This window comes from Mycteria americana, chromosome 2 (assembly GCF_035582795.1).
Source record: "Mycteria americana isolate JAX WOST 10 ecotype Jacksonville Zoo and Gardens chromosome 2, USCA_MyAme_1.0, whole genome shotgun sequence".
NCBI classification, from domain to species: domain Eukaryota; kingdom Metazoa; phylum Chordata; class Aves; order Ciconiiformes; family Ciconiidae; genus Mycteria; species Mycteria americana.
Genome location: NC_134366.1, coordinates 33,417,585 through 33,431,396, shown reverse-complemented (window position 1 = coordinate 33,431,396; position 13,812 = coordinate 33,417,585). Strand labels below are relative to the sequence as shown.

General features: G+C 38.0%; 1 protein-coding gene across 9 annotated transcripts in view; it reads right to left on the bottom strand.

The window, feature by feature from the left end:
- Positions 1–13,812, bottom strand: part of LRRC72 (leucine rich repeat containing 72) — a 27,838-nt gene extending 14,026 nt beyond the window's left edge. For 5 of the 9 annotated variants that reach the window (XR_012774187.1, XM_075492920.1, XM_075492921.1 and 2 more), the window contains exons 1-5: positions 13,657–13,812; positions 11,790–11,863; positions 8,294–8,363; positions 5,304–5,385; positions 3,713–3,826 (exon numbers count right to left, since the gene is read on the bottom strand). Coding sequence is in view for 8 of the 9 variants with exons in the window: in XM_075492920.1 (XP_075349035.1) it covers positions 3,713–3,826; positions 5,304–5,385; positions 8,294–8,363; positions 11,790–11,863; positions 13,657–13,686 (370 nt within the window). In the remaining variant the exon portion in view is untranslated. Of the gene's footprint in view, positions 1–3,712; positions 3,827–5,303; positions 5,386–8,293; positions 8,364–8,566; positions 8,740–11,789; positions 11,864–13,656 lie in introns of all 9 variants that reach the window. The other 4 variants (XM_075492922.1, XM_075492923.1, XM_075492925.1 and 1 more) reach the window with 4 other exon arrangements.

Here is a 13,812-nt window from a genome sequence, read left to right as displayed (position 1 = left end):
GCCTAAGTTCCTGAGAACCTAGGTCCCACTAACTTTCATTGAGACTTGAGGTACTAAGCTCCAAAAGCCCATTAGCAACTTGACTAAAATACTTACATTCAGGTTCATATTACCTGAATAACCAAACCTTTGCAACACAGAGACAGGTATCAGTGCTGTGTTGCTGCTTTGCCAGATGTGGAACATTTGCCTAGCTGACATGTCAGATCAGTTTGTTTCATGAGAGTGATATCTGAGGTTGATTAAAATAGAAACTGGCTCATTCCCAGACCAGCTAACAAACAAACAAACAAGTGGTGTTGGGTGGGGTTTTTTTCTAAATGAAAAACATAATAATGCTATTTTTCTCCTTATACAAATGCTGTTCTTCTGAGACAGTAAAAATAATCAGGAGGCTGCTACCTTAAGATCAGAGCAGAGAAAAAAATATCTTAAATTAATAATTTTGACAATTTCTACCAAGCTTTACACTGGTCTGTTTTTCCCTTTTTGAGGAGAGGCTGTGGCTAATATTCACTCTAGGGCAAAAAATCCTGTTATAAGTAATTTTAGCAGTTAGGGAGGGAAAGATGGCATTACAGAAGCAAGTAAGAGATACTAGAAGAAAAAAGTCTGGAAATATTCCACACAGATTTGTAAACTACAAGATGCCATTTCACATGCTTCAGGGTAAGTATGACTGCCAAAGAGGGCTCAGTGCTTGATATGATTTAGCAGTTATTTTGAGGACGCAGTAAGGCTGGAATGGGCATTTGGTAACTCCTACACAGAGGAGAACTTAAAATATTTTAATTCTTTAACAAATTTTAAAGTACTTTGCCACTGTACTTAGAAGTAGTAAGAGACCCACAAGGTGGCAGCAAAAGAAAGTTCCATTTTTACCAAATGAAGCAGTATATAGCTTTTTTTTCTAGAAAGTGTTAATCATAAAGAATATAAGGTATATATCTGATAAGCCTGTTCTTGAGTCAAGAAAATATGTGATAGCATTCCAGAGAGAAAAATGTTTCAGAAAGATCTCTCAAAGCAGGTACATTTGGTAGTAGAATGGAATGAAGATGTGAGAGAGATTTTTCGAAGGCACAAACCAGGTTTGATACTAAGCCCTTCTGAATCTGGATGCTACTTGAAGCACATCCCTCCTCATCTACACTGATTTCTAGGTTTGTTTTCGAGTATATGAATTTTCCTACTGCTCATTTTTACAGTAAATCCAACCATTGTATGGATCAAGACGGTCTTATTTTACAAAACATCTGGGATCAATTCTTGGCTCTGCTATCTACTTTCTTGTCAAGGTTATGCAATTTTACTTCTACAAATTAGGGATAATGCTTTCTTCCTCCACAGTTCTGTCTGTTTTCTCTATTTGGAGTGTAGGAAAACAGTGTGCCTAACCCACATGGGGCAGAAAGGAACAACTGTGGTACAAACATAATGAAAAACAAAAGGAGTTTTCTGAGGTCTAGCAGCAAGATGTTATCAGCTGTGGATAATAAATCAGTTGAGGCAATTTACAGAGTACGTAACAAAAATCTTGGATTCCAAAAGGGAGATGTGAGCACAAGGTTACTCCATAAAGAAACCCTCCGTATCTCCCAAAAGGCTGCAGTTGTGAACAATCCACTCAGTAAATCTTTAGAAGCTGAGTGTCTTCCCTAAACACCTGAGGAAGAATGGTGTTATGCTACAAATCCAGTGCAGGACAGTTGCTAAAAATCACAAGAGAGCCTTAAGGAAGAGATATGCAGCATTTTGGCAGCTGGATGCTACTTCTGAAGTGAACAATAATAGTGTATTAGACTGCTCCATTTTAGTAGTTCTAATGTCCCTAAAAGCTACAAACTAATAAAATGTTATTATGCATCCAGAAGTTCTGTTGAAGGCTAGCAAGTGGGTTTTTTTTTAATCGGATTGTCCGGCAATAAAAAAGATCTACTCACAACAGTGAGAACTCTCCCATTCCCAAACCAGTTTTTATTTTATAAAGGTGAATTATGAGCGCAGGCCTTTTCAAAGCTACACAGTGTAAATTCTGCACCTATTTCACATTTCTGAATATTACAAGTAGGCAAATAAATGATGTTGTAATATGATATGATATATAGAATATGACTTTGAAAATTTATTTTGTTCATTTACTGCTGTCATTTACTTCAAATATGACAGTGCATTTTATTAAACCAATAGAGTCCTGTTAATTTGAGAACTCATTATTATGAAATCTCTTTGAAACAAACAAATTGACAATTTTTTCATGACTGCAAAGGTCAAAAAAGAATGACTGTAAAGTTAAGGTTTTTAAGGCTATTAAGTTTCTTCCACTGATTAGCGTTTACTCTCATATCTTTGAACTAAAGAACAGGTTTTTTATCAGGGTAGATTGGTATATTCTATATATTGTTTGATAGTTCTCTTAAACACTTGCTTTTCTATGGTGGTGGCTAGTCCAATATGCACCCAGTTTTCACTATGCCTTTGTGACTGCCATTCATAAGAACTGGGCAGCACTTTAACTATCTGTTATTTGTCTTTATTTCCCACAGATGGTTGCAATAAGTACAACAAACTCCCTGTGCTTTGTTGAAGCCTATTCTTAATTGGTAGGGCTATAACATTAAATTCAAGTGACTGCACCATTCATACATAGGATGCCTGTCCAGACTTTGCCTAATCACTTCCAACAACTGCATTCTTAAATGGACTATTTTTTCAATCTTGCATATAATGAAAAAAATTACAATAATTTGGCTGGCATGTTGTCTTCCTAAACACTTGATTTGTTTTTTAATTTTGGCCCAGTGTCAAGTTCAATTAAGTACTTTTCAAGCCATATTTTCCTTTCCCGCAATCTGACATTCAATTTTTTGAATGCATAAGGAGGTATGGCTTGATGACATTCACCTCCATTAATTGTGTCACTAAGACACAAAACTTGTTTCCTGTTTTCTCAAAGTACTGAGCATTTGGCATGACCTATGATGACATTCTTTTAGGAACCATGGAAAAAGACTGCTTACACTTTCACTTTCAATAGGTTAAGAGCATATATATAATCCTACTTTCCCTGGAGGCTAATTCTTACATTTTAACTTAGTGGTGCCAACACTGTCTTGTATAACTTAATTTGAAATTTCAGAGCCTATGGTACTTTCATTTCCAGCCAGTATATCAAAAAGTATGCTACTTAACAGATATTGCTATACTTAATATCTAAAGGATATTCATTCTTAGACTCTACAAATCCATAGAGCCTGCCAAAAAATGCAGAAAGTAAGTTCTCTGAGCAACAGAATTAATGATGCAGGAATTTGGGTTCTATAACCTATCACACACACTCTCAACAGCAGTAACACCTGTTTCTCAACTCCCTTCACCTTTGTGATAATCTCTCTGGACTCTCATGTTCCCTTACAAAAAGGTAGCAGTAAACTGCTTTGACTGCCTCCAAGCTACTCATCCAGGAGACTAGCTAGCCAGCAGCCAAAAAGAGTTAACTTCTGAACTCATTTGGCAGTTTTTTCTTAGTTGAGGTACTCTCTGTGGAATTTTCATGTCTTAGAGATCTCTTTCTTCTGTCAAATTTGGTTGAAATTGATAATTAGCTTCAAAGGCTATTGGCAAGTGATGTGGAAACAGACAAGAAACATCCTGATAAGAAACACAAAAACCCTACTACTTGCTGTTCTGCAAAGTAAAAATAAGGTATTACTTAGGGTCTGCAAGCTTATCATTCCTTTCAATTCCTTCACTGTTTTGCCAAGTTTTTTTAACTGGTTGTTGTGAAGCAACAGAGTCTGCAATGCACATAAGTGTTTCAGAGCACCTGAAATAAAATGAAAAATAATTAATTATTCTCACCGTATCTGATTGCCTTTATTAGATAATTGCTTTGTTATACTGCACACTGAATTAGATATTCTAGTTACCCATCTATGCCTGCCTTTTGGTAACACCTTGCATGAGATTAGTAAAAAAAAAAAATTATCAGATTTCAATATCCCTTTCATCTTTCTAGTCACATCCTTTGAACATATGCCTTTTTTCATTCCAGTTCCTTCCATTTGTCCCCATCACCCTTGCCTCAACAAATCAATATCAACTGCATCCTCGCTTCTTCCTCCCTTCCTTCCTCCTATATCCCAGTAATCTTTGATTAATTCGTCTTCACTTCCTTTTACCCTTACCTAATATACCTTTGCCTCACAAACAATAGTATATCCCTAATACTACCTTTGCCTCACAAGCAATAGTGAATTCCTTAGAAAACAGTTCAATTTCAAATAATTATTAATGTATGAAAAAGTTATTACAAAATATTGTTGTGGCTGACTGAGACTATGTGTTCACATCCTCACACCACATCAGGCGTAGACATCTCATTTTCCAAATTCTATACAGTATTTCTCATCCACATTTCTCTACCAATGATACTTGCCCTTCTGTTTACCCATATTTTGTTATCTTCTGTATTGTCTCTCGTTCCCATATGTTTGTTTCTTTCAAACATTCATTTTTCTCAAAATCTCACAGAAACTAATAAACATCATTTCTCATCCCAACATTTTATAGGGACAGAGAAAAGTAAAATATTAACATTTAAAATGTCAAGAATATACAAAAATTTATTATGCTTTGGCCTCTTAATTCACAAATTCACTAGTCTGGTACAGCCAATTTAATCTACCAGAGCAAGCAAAACTGAAATAGAAGTGTAAGACAGATGCAATTTTACAATAAAACAGTTTTGCAGTAACTTTGCAAAATACTTCTGATTATAAATATAACTGTATCATGAAGAAACTGCAGAACCTTAGTGACTACCTTACCAGTGGGACAACTTACTGATTTATTACCCTTTTATTTTCATGTTAAGTCCATCAGCACTGCTATCAGTTTTTCATCATATAAACATAAATGGCTCTCAAAAGGTACTTCTATCAGCTTACGGAGTACCTGGTCAGCGAGAGGACTACAAATCACCATGTAAAAGGAGCTTTGCATGTTAATTTTCAATATGAAATATGGTCACATAAGATCAAAAATATTTTACAATTGTCTGACATTAAAGTGAATGACATTTCATCCCTTAGACCAGGATAAACGTACCACCTTATTGCCACTCAAGTATGCTGGAACAATTAAATCTCTAAGAAAATAATTAATATGTATTGTTATGCATACATAGGAGCTTTCAACCATTAAGTTACCTGCCGTCGTCCACTTTTATAAATTTGAATGCCAATACACAGAAAAGAAAGTATAGGCCTCTGCTCAACAATCTAAAAAGGGAATATTGGTACCTGATATATCTGTCAGTTCATTATTGTTGAGATAGAGTTCAGTCAGGCAATAGTTTTTGATCAAAAAGGTTAAATCTTGGATCTGAAATTAGAGTTAGGAAAACTGTTATATGTCAGTCTAAATTTAACTTTGGAGAAATATAAACACAGCCTCTTGAAAAGTGTTTACCTATAGGGAGTTTCTTATATTTCTGTTTAAGACTCTTGGTTTAAGGATTCTCTTGAAAGCTAAAGCTCATTAGAAATATTAATTACACATCAAATACACATAGCACAGCCTAACCTAACTTTTTGAACTACAAATTTAATATTTGTATTTGGAAACAGATTTAATTGAATTACTGGTCTTCACATTTTCTTTTCCTTCTATTCACATTTGAAATATTTTTTATTGTAAGAACACCCTTGTAGGATGTAATAATTCTATGTTGATTTAAGAATACTCCTGAAATATATCCTTGGAAGAAGCCGATCATCTAGTTTTAAAATTATTTCTTCATCAGCAGGTCCAAAGAGCACATACTTGTTCTGGAATTCCAAAAATGACATTTAATCAGATTTACAGAATCAATTACAATTACAGAAAATAAATTTACGTATGGGTATATTCCCAATACAGAGTTATCTTCAGTCCCTATGAAATCTCATCACCTTGCTTGGAGAAGCTCAGTTCTAATATTGTCTTCACTGCAATGCAAGGTAAAGTATATGCAATGGGATACCAAGCTGACCATTATAATAGTGGAGAACTGGGAGTACTAATGGTGCCTAAGTATTTATCCTATAGTTTAAATGCAAGAACAACAACCAGAATTTTATTCCTGACACTACTTTGATTTCTGTGATGCAAAGTCATTTGTTAGTGGGAGAATGATTTCAGTCCTTGAATTGTGCTACTGATTTTAAAACAAACGTGCTTTGCTCTGTGTATTAACAGTATCTGAAAGCTGGAAGGAGGACAATAAGACAGGTTTTTCTTTTCCTAAAGTTCTCTGAAATCCTCTGAGAAAAGATACTTTAAAGTTAATAATAATACCATTATTATACCAAATAATACCATTCTCTGAGTCTTGTTTCACCTCAGAAAAAGCGGCTCAGTGAAAACAGCAATATTCTACAAATAAAAAATTCTATTCTTCACAATGATTATTGTATCTTCTATAGTGTAAAGCCCACACATACCTATTGTGTTTCTCTATCTTCGACAAGTTTGGTTTGTTTAGGATCATCTGAAATTTACTTTTTTGTGATAAAATTATTGTGATTCATTTTTAAGGAAAGAAAAAAAGATCTCAGGTCTTCTGAGTTCAGAAAAATATGCTTCCCCTATTAGAGCATTTAGCTGAGACTTCTCCTAAGAAAAGCCCCTGAGTGGCTTCTCCACACAAGTTATATAGAAAATGGTATTTCCACACAAGTTATATAGAACAACAGAAGAATGCTCTTTGTTACTGCTTAGGTAGGAAAGTGAGATCTGTGCAAAAATCAGATTTATTTATCTTTTATGGTCAGCAAGATCAGATCTGCTTAGTCATCAGGCCATTTCCTCTAATTCTTTAGTGTCCTTTAGAAATACAAGGGAAAGCCTTATTATACCTGTGATTTTAGTTCAACCTTTTAATGTATCCATATTTTTGCTTTTTTTGAAAATAGTTGGATAACCACAGGTCTTTCAATGAAGTCGACAGAAGATGCTATATAACTGATGTTAGCCTGGGGCAGCAAATATATGTACACTCCTAAGTGACATGGAATGTAAATTTATTTTTTCTGCTGCTCACAGAGCTACTTACTTACCTAAGCAAGCAATTCTGGTGTTTTAAGAACTTTAGCCCATGGTGAAAGTCATGTAAACTACTGTACAGTAAGATATTTAAAAGCAGGTTAGAAATTCATGGGTTTTATCACTTTTCTTGCTTTTTAATTACCAGTGGCTAATGGTGAAGGTTTGGATTCAATTCAACCATTTAATAATGGTTGGCTATGTATTCAGAGATTTCTAAATCAGATAATTCTACTGTCAAGTAGATGATTTTGTGTAAGATACAATGTGCTTACACTTGGCTGGAAACTGAATGTCCAGATATTCGACAGAGCATTCTCTTAAAATCCCTATGGGATATAATAAATACTATAATCTAGATTTGCACAGATGGAGAAAGTAAGGTACATGGTTTGTGTAACCGATTTAGGACTGTACAGTGCATTGGAAACAAGAGAAATTAATGTGGCCCAATCACTCACCTGGAAATCTCTCCTAAATTGAACATGTTTAGGTGACAACAGCCTGCATAATGGCAGAAGATACCCCATCAGCCCTAGCATTGCAGTGCTACTTCCTCTGCACAGGGAGAAGCACTTTTGAAAGAGTTGTATGTCACTCTTGTGTGCATGAGGACAAAAAGGAGTCTCACCTCAACCACCAGCCTGCCAGGAAATAAACTGTGCATGTCTGCAAGGGCATAAAAAGAGCTACGCATTTCCTGCAGTCCACTCCTTTCTTGAAAAACTAGGAAGCCCAGAAGTTGTTATAAGAATACGTTACAGCCATATCACCCCTCGGTCTGTTCCAAGAGCTGCCCACTCTGGTGGGCAGGGTATACTTGCTATGAGCTACACTGGAAACTGCTATCCCAGACCTCAGGTATCGGCATGCTATCAGGCAATTATGCTGATAACTTAGTTCTAAATATACTCAATCTTTCTTTTTATTGCTAAGGTATTAGCACAAAACCTCAGTTTCTAAAATACACAAAATTTATAAATGTGATGTGAATCTAAAGGAAAATATTATCAGCTTATACTCTGTAATGTAAAACAAAATACTGTATCTTCAAAACAGTCATAATTAAATCAGTTAAATTTACGTGGAAATTAAAAAGAATTCATTAGCTTGACAATTATTAAATACTTTAAGTTAGAAAAATTATTAAATAATAATCAGTGAGTATAGATGCATTGTTCTGCTCTTTAAAGGAATACCTTATTACCTTATTGTTGTTAATCCACAAATACCTTAACCTATGAAACCGTGATAGACTTGGGATACTTCTTAGTTCTCTGGTGGAGGGAGGGGGGGAAAAAAAAAAAAAGAGTAACAAATTTCTTAACATTAATGGTGCTTAATCACTTTATAAACAGTTGAATTTTTTATAAATAATATTATACAAGCACTAAAAAGGCTTGTAAAAATTCTGTAGAAATCATAGCAGAGAAAGACACAACGAACAAGATGGTAGAGACTGTGTAAGCATTCTACACACCTGAAAGCATAACAAAGCAGCAGGTGGTAAAGAAATAGGAACAAACCAAGAGATACATTAATTTTTTTCCATAACAGCATTTATTTTCCCAGGGAGTATGAGTCCCATGTACTTTGCAGTTTGTAGAAACTGCTCAGAACACAGGAGAAGTTTGGCATCCTGGGGACACAAACCTAAAAGGAAAATTGCTTTGAAGGTGCAGTGTGGATTGTCCAACCACAATGCCAGAGAAGCCAACAGAAGACAGACACCAAGCACATCAATGTACCTTTCTTATTATTTTTCATATTAGTGCATATTGTGAAATCTTTTGCCCTTTTTCACCCCTCTTCTCTCTTGTCCTCATATAAACTTAGTATTTACTCATATTCATTAACAGTCTTGTTTTAAATCAAACTGCACATCCACTGAGGCTGGAAGTACCTCCTATGTGCTGGTAGGGTTTTTTGTTTGATTGTGTATCTAGCACTTTGAGCTTGATAGTGTACTGTAAATAACAAATTACCTACTAACCAGAGAACATTAATGAGCTGCCAAGTAATCTTCACTAATTGCTCCTCCTTATTTTTCATTGCTTTAAATAAATGTTCTTGATTTCCTTTAGAATAATTATAGATGACCTTTACATGACAATTTTAATTGACTTAAAACTTTCCTCATGGATTTTAACATGTTGCAAGACTAGGGCCAGTGTTTCAGAAAGAACTAACAGGACTGATAAAAATTAACCTCACATCATCAGACTAAAATGATCTGCTTGTTTTCCAACTGTGAAGCTTAGTCTCTAATTTCCCATGGTTTGGGGTTTTTTTAACAAACCCTCCAGATACAGACAAAGGGGGAGTGGACACCTTTTCTGATCTTGCATTTGAAAAAAAAATCTGTAAAGAGCAAGCCCTACAAAGTTGAGGTGCTGTACTTTTATTCTCCTGTATTTCTGAAAATCAAATTATCCCATGCTGCTACTTTGTTAAACTATTTGGCTTCCTCAAATAATCCATAAAAACGAACACTATACATATACAAATACATATTTATCTGTCTATTGTCACAAGTAACCAGAAAATACAGACAAGCAGATGAGTGTTGACAGGACACACAGAGCTCTTAGAGAGCTACTATCTAATTCTTCCGTGTAGTTCTACCTGTACACCCCTGAACTATTTTTCAAGTAGCAAAGCCAAAATTTCCTCGTATTCTTTGTCACTGCTGTTTTATACCTAGTTTACAGGTTTACATTTTAATCGGCTTTACTCCCTGTCTAGTAACAGCCTCATCTTGACTATCTCCAAGCATTGATCTGGGGTTTTTTTCTGGTGTTAAGGCATTTAATTTGCCCCAGGTAGAGCTTAATTCCTCTAACATTTTAAAAGAGCCTGTCCCTTTCTGTACACCTTCCAGACTTTGCATGTCTCTTACAAACTGATCCTTTTTGGCCTGCAGCACTCTTTTCCTACCTACTGCTAAGTTAATCGGTTTTCCTAGGATGACAGCTTTCAGTGCCCAAAAGTACAGTTCTTCACATCCCTTTAATAGTAGTGGTTTAAAAATATAAACTTATTCCCTTTTATTTGATTGACTTTATTTTTTCATTTTCTTATTTCAACCAGCAGAAAATTACGTCAAACCAACAGTTAAGGAGGCATGATCTGACACTGAGATTGGCTGAGGTTCAAGATTTATATAAATTGGTACAGAATAAAAAGAATTCACTTCTCTCCAATCATCAAAGAAGCCAGCTTGCATCATCTTTCTCTAAATGGTTTCATGGGAAGACAGATCACTTCTATATCTGCCATCTGACCATTTCTTTTTATTCCACACCAAAAAATATTTCAAAGCCAGTGAGGGCACACATTTTTCATATCAGAAAATGTGCCTATTAAGACTATATGCGCAGTCTTAATTCTTTTACACATACACATTATAATAATTTTCTTGTATTGTTTAGAAAATATATATGCATCTTGTAATTTTCTCATTATTTAAACTTCTCCCTTAGATTTTATGTATGTTTTCTTCTTTCTAAAATACATATTTTAATCATTTTGACAGTAACTATATGTTTTACATTTTATTTTCACAAAGCATCAAATACTTTCTTGGTCTAAATCAGGAGATATGCTAAGGAATTTAAAGATACCAGTGAGCACATTTAAATTTTCAAGACTACCTGATTTCCACTAAAAACAGCCTAGACAACACTGAAATCCCTTAACACCTTTTTTTTGGTTTTGCATTCATAGGACCTAGAGACCTTGAAAACCTTGTCCCTGATTTATTAAACTACATTAGTTCTTTATATATAATATCAACTGTACAAACACTAGATGCAGTTGTGAGGCTGCAGACAGGTATGCAACACTTGGAATTATGCCCTGGCCAGAAATTCAAAATATGCTTTCCAAAAACTCTGAAGTATACTCTGTCACGTATCCATCTTTCTACGGTAGCCTCTCAGCATGTTCATCCTACAACATACACCTCTATAAACCTAGATCACCCACAGGTTCATGAAAGCTTTGCCTTCCTTCACTTAGCATGGTTTCTTCTCCTCATCTGCCCTACATCTTAAGCTGTTTCATAAAGCTCTCAGAGGAGATCAGTTCTCTGATCAGTACTGCCAGCCTCAAACAAGCGTCCCTGTACTTGTACTCACTTCATGTTGCCCTGCCCTTCCTTCAATTCTTAAGAGTGGAGATGCAGGTAATTTCAAAGGTGCTACCAATGAGTTCTACTGTTGCAATAACAGATTTCTTCAGGGAGGTCAGAAATTGGGCAGTTCTTAGACTGGGCAGGTCCTGTGTTTTTTTCATTTGCCTTCTTGATACTCTTTCCACCCAGCCTTACGAGCCAGTTAGAACAGGCAGAGATCAGCCCGTTAAGCCTCACTCTTCTGCTCCCTGTGGTAGAAGTTCATGCACAACTCTGTGAACTTACAGACCCTCGAGCAATTCTGGGTTGCTGGAGAAGGATTGTGTATCTAGGGCTGAGGCAGTTAACTACTTCACTGTGAGTATAGCTCTGCTGTGTATGTCAGTGTATCTTCACCATTTCTTCCTACACAACATGTATGGGCTAGGTATAAATATGATTTACTGATATTTCACATATGAATGATTTTCAGAGAGTATCTGATACAGAAAGCACTATGAAAGGTTACCATTTACTGTGTGCTCTACTTCTATAGTAAAAGCCAAACAGAGAAACATCTTTTACTTACTGTCCAGCCAGATACAATACTAAGACATCCACATTCCTCTTAAAGCCACAGATCTTCAGCTGTTTTTCTACTGCCTGACAGTATACAGTACATTTGTCAGCATAATATACTGCATAATTATAGATTCATTACATTATAACATATGCATATTCAGTGTCTAAATTAATATGCACACCAAAATTAATATATACATCACAGCACCTCACAAACTATAATGTAGTCCAAGAGAGATAAAGAGATATTAAATTAGCAGCCTCTATTTTAAATTGATAAAAATACTTCAACCATTATGTTACACTTATGCTAATTTTCTTTTCAAGTAACTTTTCATTACTTGAAAAAGTAATGTCTGTTGACTGGAGAATGGGCTTCCCACTCAGGTCAGCCAACTCAGTACAGGTGGTCAACAAGAAAACTGCTTACTTTGCAATACAGCTGCGACTTTGTTTTATGCAACTTTACTTTATGCACACGACATTTTTAAATTACGCATCCAGAAAACTCTGCTTGTGCATTTAACTTTGAAAAATGTAGACACAATTTTGATTTTCAGAGTATATTACTGATGTGCTATAATTGGTAAAAGCAATGAATCCTAGTAACATAAGGATTATTGATCTCAGTTACTAGTGGTTGATAAAAAGTAAAATGTGTATCAGGAAAAAATGGTTTTACTACACAAATTATTATGCCCAACATCATTAAGATCACTATTGGTTAAAACACAAAATTAGTATAACTGTGCAAATACAAAATGGCTTGGAAGCACTGACGGACATGTCTAGAGCGGCCTATATTGGCTGCACAATGACTCCAGCGTGTTCTGGGCATATTGAATATACATAAAATAACTGGGGGTGCACTTGCAAATATGCTGGATCTGTGGCACTTTCTGAACGGAGGAAACAAGGAGCTCACAGGACTCAGAGTGCACACAAGCTGCTTACTCCACACAGCTACTGTTGGGACAGTGGCCATTTGCCCAGGAACCCAATATGGCCAGGAGCCTGACCACAGCTGTCAGGTAGGGGAAAAATCCGGGACAAATGGATGTATTTTTCTTTCTACACAGACAAAATCTGCAGATGGAACAAGAGGTGCTATTTGGCGAAAAGCAGCTGTGCGACAACCCCAGGCGTGTTGACGTCTGTCCCCGGGGACTGCACAAAGCGCGCAGCTTCCAGACATACAGATGGGGAACGCGCACCTACTGCAGGAATAGAAATCCCAGATACTGTGTTCGACAGTCGCACTCAAGAAGACTGTGCCCCAAGATGTGTATTTCTCGAACTCCATTATTTGAGATCTCATCCCCTCCCCGCCCCGGGAGCCCCCTTCCCAGTCAGCCCCGGCTCTCCACCACACCACCCCGCGGCCAGTGGCCCCAGCAGGGCCCCCAGCCGCTCCCGCAGAGCTCAGGTGTGCGGCTTCTCCCGGCCAAATCCCTCCCAGGAAGGGCAGGCTGGCGCGCAGGGATTGAAGCCGGCTGCCTCGGAGGAGCCGAGCCGCCCGCTGCCGCCCCAGGGCGGACGGGGGCTGGCGGGGCCGGCCCGCGCTGCCAGGGCGAGCGGGGGAGGTTAGCTCCTTCCGCCGCCGCGGGAGGGCCTGAGCACGCCTTCAGTTGGTGCGCAGTAGCGAGCTTTCCCTTCTCCTCCGCGGCCCCGGCCCGGCAGAGCGGGGGGGCGAGGCCGGCGCCGCCTGCCTGTGGGGCCGGGCCGGGGGCGCTGCGGGGGCGGGCGGGTTGCGAGGGCGGGCGGGCTGCGAGGGGCCGCGCTAGGGGCGGGCGCCGGGCGGGAAGCGGGGGAGCAGCGCGGGCGCTGGCGGCGCGCCGGGGCCGGGTGAGGGGAGAGGCCGCCGCTCCACTCACCTGCCCACCGGCGCTGGCGGCCGCCGCCATTTTAGAGTCCCGTTCCTAGGCGGCCGGGGGGAAGGAGCGCGAGCCCTGGGGGGTGACAGAGGCTGGCCGGGCGTGACGGCCCCAGCGCTGCCTTTAAGACCGAAATGGGAGCCCGCGCCTCTGCTG